Source organism: Gymnodraco acuticeps, unplaced genomic scaffold (assembly GCF_902827175.1).
Source record: "Gymnodraco acuticeps unplaced genomic scaffold, fGymAcu1.1, whole genome shotgun sequence".
In the NCBI taxonomy this organism is placed as follows: Eukaryota; Metazoa; Chordata; class Actinopteri; order Perciformes; family Bathydraconidae; genus Gymnodraco; species Gymnodraco acuticeps.
In genome coordinates, this window is record NW_022989991.1 from 1 (window position 1) to 4,801 (window position 4,801).

Here is a 4,801-nt window from a genome sequence, read left to right on the forward strand (position 1 = left end):
TACGGTAGTAGTAGTAGTACTGTAGTGGTAAACATGATGATTTGGATGTGTTTCAGTGGTGTGACGGTGAATGTGCAGGATCTGACCCCCTCGTGTGCCGGAGCCCTCTACGGTCAGTGTACTCTTAGATATTTTAATAAGTTTAGTAGTTATAATTCCAGCGAATAAGTACACTGTGATGAATACAGTCTCTGCATTAAAAAAGTCATTAAGAATGGCCCTTTTCATGTTATTGAGATGTGATTATTGATGCATTCATGTGGAGATTATTTTGATGTTGGAGCCGCTAAAGAGGATTTTAATTTTCACTTTCACTGCCGGGTATCATGTGAATTAAACAATAAGGGATCAATTAACGTTTAGCTTTCTCTATAATAAAACCTCATAGTAGATTTGTTGATTTTAGCCTGTCAGTAATGGTATTAAAAATGAAGTAAAGAGTAAAGTATTTGCCTCTGAGATGTGATGAAAATAGAAATACTCAAGTACAAGTAACTTACAATTTTACTGGTGGCTGTTTACATTTCATAAACCTCCAGTGTTTGTTTTTGTTTGTTTCTACAGGTTTCATGAATATGATGGGAGCTTTCATGGGTATGTTTAATATGACTTTTATCTATCTGTAATATATGTAAAGTCTACAGTCTCTTGTCCGTCGAATCGATGTATCACAAATATAAAACAATATTATAATCAGAGGTGGGAGAAGTACTCACATCTTGTACTTGAGTAATACTCTGTTACAGTAAAAGTCCTGCATTCAAAATGTTACTCAAGTAAAAGTATAAAAGTATTATCATCCAAATATAGTTTAAAGTCCCCAGCTACTGTATGGATCTCACTGGTCACCGGCTTGATCTTCAATCTCAGGATCCATGTATCTGTGATCCTCTCCAGAATGGAAGTAGTCATCACATACAGAGCATCAACTAGTTCCTGAACAGTGTCCTTCACATGCTGATATCCAAGAGAGGGAGTTACACAGTCACAAGATGGAGGAATAGAAAGCAGTATTCAATGTTTACTTCAGATTAGCTCCACGTCAGAAATGAGCATGCTTGATGTCTCTCTCCATAGAGGCTGAATCATCATGTTAATCACATAGCTATCATATGCCTCAAACAGTCCTGATGCTCTTCTAGGTAATCACACATCCTGTCATGTTCACAGCTACAGTTGGGATACCTTTGTTATCATGTGACTCTCATGTTGGAAGAGGACATTCAGTATTTCCCCAACAGATATAATCTATAATGTGTTTCTTGCCTCAGGCCTGGTGTTTGTGTCTCTGTCTGGTTTCCTGATCGAGGTCACGCTCTCCTGGGCCACCGTCTTCTCTCTCGTCTCGCTGGTGAACGTCTCCGGCCTCGCAGTCTTTATCGTGTTCGGAGACGCTCGCAGAGTGGACCTGCAGGACTACACCCCGCTGGTCCAGATCTGAACCAGAACCAGAGTAGACCTACAGGACTACACCCCGCTGGTCCAGATCTGAACCAGAACCAGAGTGGACCTGCAGGACTACAGCCCACTGGTCCAGATCTGAACCAGAACCAGAGTAGACCTGCAGGAATACAGCCCACTGGTCCATATCTGAACCAGAACCAGAGTGGACCTGCAGGACTACCGCCAGATCAGAACCAGAGTGGACCTGCAGGACTACAGCCAGATCAGAACCAGAGTGGACCTGCAGGACTACAGCCAGATCAGAACCAGAGTAGACCTGCAGGACTACAGCCAGATCAGAACCAGAGTGGACCTGCAGGACTACAGCCAGATCAGAACCAGAGTGGACCTGCAGGACTACAGCCAGATCAGAACCAGAGTGGACCTGCAGGACTACAGCCCTCTGGTCCAGATCTGAACCAGAACCAGTTTTATGACCAAGTACAGGTTTACACAGTCAGCACATTCAAGTCCCTCCTCAAAACCCACCGGTTCAGATCAGCCTCCTCACTGCAGTGCTACATGTCCCGTCCTTTTGTACTGTCTTAAACCTCATTCTATCAATTGGTGTCCTTGGGTACTTTGAAAGGCGCCTCTAAATATAATGAATTAATATTATTACACATACGAGGAGTTTGCTTTGGTGTAAATGGTGCAGACTTTTTTTTATTTTCATTAAAACAGCAAGAAATAGTGCTTTTATATGTATATATGACTTATTTAAACTATTTTAAGGATATGTTAAAAAAACATATTATTGTCCGTGAGACTGGACACAACTTCTCCATCACATCACAGTTTCAGTGATTACAGTTAATAGAGCACTGAGAGGAGAGTTTTATGTGTCTGTTTTCTGAGTCTGATCCAAAGGGTTTTCTCTCCTGTGTTTATGAGATAAGAAGAGGTGAAAAGTAGTGCTGTAGCGACGCGTCGACTTCAAAATATCGTCGACGACATATTTCCGCGTCGACGCGTCGCTACACACACGTGGGTCACCCAAAGCAACAAGCAGTTCGCAATCGCACTTCAAACACAATGGAGACTGAAACGGCTACCACCTCCTCCTCACAGGATTGCGCACGAAGCCCCCAAACGAAAACATCTCGCCCTAGGTCTTCAAAAGCATGGGAATATTTTAAAGTTAGTCCAAAACACAAAGATATTTATATATTTATATCTCACTGAGACTGCTGCATAGCCTAGCAGAAGCAGCAGCTAGCTGTGGTGGCTACCATTAGCAGCTAGCATTTGCTCTCCGATTTTTACATAAAATGGAATTATGGATTATAAATTCAATCATTTTTTTATACATAGACGTTAAAAACCTATGGATTAACCGATTCAGCCGCGTTTTTTCTCATTTTATTGCCATTGAACACGTCTTTTGATCAGATTACGGTGGTGAGACGATCTCCCGAGAAGCTCTGTGAAGGTACGTGTTGTGATGACTGTATTTGCTTCCCCTGTCGCGAGTCCGGATCACTCAGTGATGATACTATATACCTACATAATCTGTGGAGTCTCAGCTTTAATCGGATATATTGTATGTGCAGCTACGATTAGTAATAAGGGTACTTTTTTCTTGAGTTATGTCCGTTAGCATTTTTCGCTCAGGGGTCATTTAGATGCTTCTTATGAGACTTGTGTTTTGTTTTGGTAAACATGGTTTGTATCGTCAATTAGCTGAGATTATTTCCGTTAATCTGGTATAACACATTAATAGGTTCTTAAATATTAAGATCCCCTGAGACACAGTATCGTGAAAATACAATTTTTTTACATTACGTTTTTTATGAATTGAACAACAGAAAAATAATCGTTAGATTAGTCGACTAATCGATCAAATAATCGCCCGATTAATCGTTTCCCCCCAGCACTAGTGAAAAGAAAGGGAATATGTCTTAGTTGGGAAAAGTTTCCAGGTGAATGGAATAAATATAAATACATATGTCAGTTCCTAAATTAAAAAGTATCCATTAAAAACACATTTTATTATTTATTCAGCTCCCTATTTTATTTGTAATCTGTAAAAACATTGGCAGGGAAACAAAGATGCACGGTGACATTTGTATTTATTATTTTCTTTGGTTTTCTGTGTGTTGTAGTTTTCCTTTTGGCCACAAGAGGCTGACTTTAATTTCCCCAAGCACTGTGCCACTCTTGTGGCGAAAACGAGTATTACATCAACAAAAGCGATGAAGTAATACACACAATCGGTACTATTTGATGGTACTTTCCTGGCTAAATCTTTTTATATCACTATTTTCAAACCAGATGTATTCTCACCTACCTCAGGAACATTATAAACACAGCACACAGAATTTAAATAATGTTGGTTTTAGGCGTTATTAAGTCTTGTTTTCTTTGTCATTGTTTTTGACAACGGGAATCAATCAATGTTTATTTATATAGCCCAATATCACAAATGTTACAGTGGTCTTCACAGTGTGTACAGAATATCAGTATGACAATACGACACCCTCTGTCCTTAGACCCTCACATCGTACAAGGAAAAACTTCCGAAGAAAACCCAGAGTTTAAAGGGAAACATGGGAGAAACCTCAGGGAGAGCAACAGAGGAGGGATCCCTCTCCCAGGATGGACAGACGTGCAATAGATGCCGTGTGTAAATTGAAAAGATAATACATTTTACAACATAGGTAGTCCAAATGTTTGGAAATGCATGTGTGTATAATAGGAAGATGAATCCACAAGGATATCCATCCAGGACCTATGATCCAGGACCACAGCCACGACTCAAGATCCAGGGCTCACGATCCAGGACACAGTCATCTTTACGGATCAAATGACTTGAAAACACGTGTGAAAAATGAAGGAACTTTTACATTGTGTGACTGCATTGTACAAATGTTTAAGATTGTATAAATGTTTCATGTAGAAAAGCTTGTTTACCACACACATGTTTACATTAGTATTGACTACATTCAAATACGCACTAAAATAAAAATACTCTTTATTTCTTTAAAGGTAAACTATTTCATGGACGGTGAAGATTTGGACAAACGTTGTTTATGAGTCAATATCTTTTAGGGGTTATTTTCTGCTGCAGATCTTTGGTGCTTTTATTGTATTTAAAGTTGGAAGATATTCATTATGCTTTTAGTTCTCCAAAATGTTCATATCTATCAGAACTTGTGTGAGTAATGAGCGAGAAGAAAACAAGACAACATATCAAAAGTTCTGGTATTTGTATTTATGTTTACTTTATATACAGTATTTATTCAACTGAGCACTTGGTGTGTTTTAGTTTGGTTATGGTGATTGTAAACTGTCACATGTGTACACATTTGTGATATTAAAATATGAATTATTACCAGTGGTGTAAAGTAACTAAGTA

General features: G+C 39.2%; 1 protein-coding gene across 1 annotated transcript; it reads left to right on the top strand.

Annotated features, from left to right (window-relative positions):
- Window positions 1-62: 62 nt before the first annotated feature.
- On the top strand, window positions 63-2,145 carry LOC117544054 (solute carrier family 17 member 9-like; the record flags this gene model as incomplete). The annotated part of the gene is given in 3 exon segments (XM_034212841.1): window positions 63-112; window positions 565-594; window positions 1,272-2,145. Coding segments are annotated over 3 exon segments (250 nt in total), but the record flags the coding sequence as incomplete, so codon positions are not given.
- Between the last annotated feature and the right edge of the window lie 2,656 nt (window positions 2,146-4,801).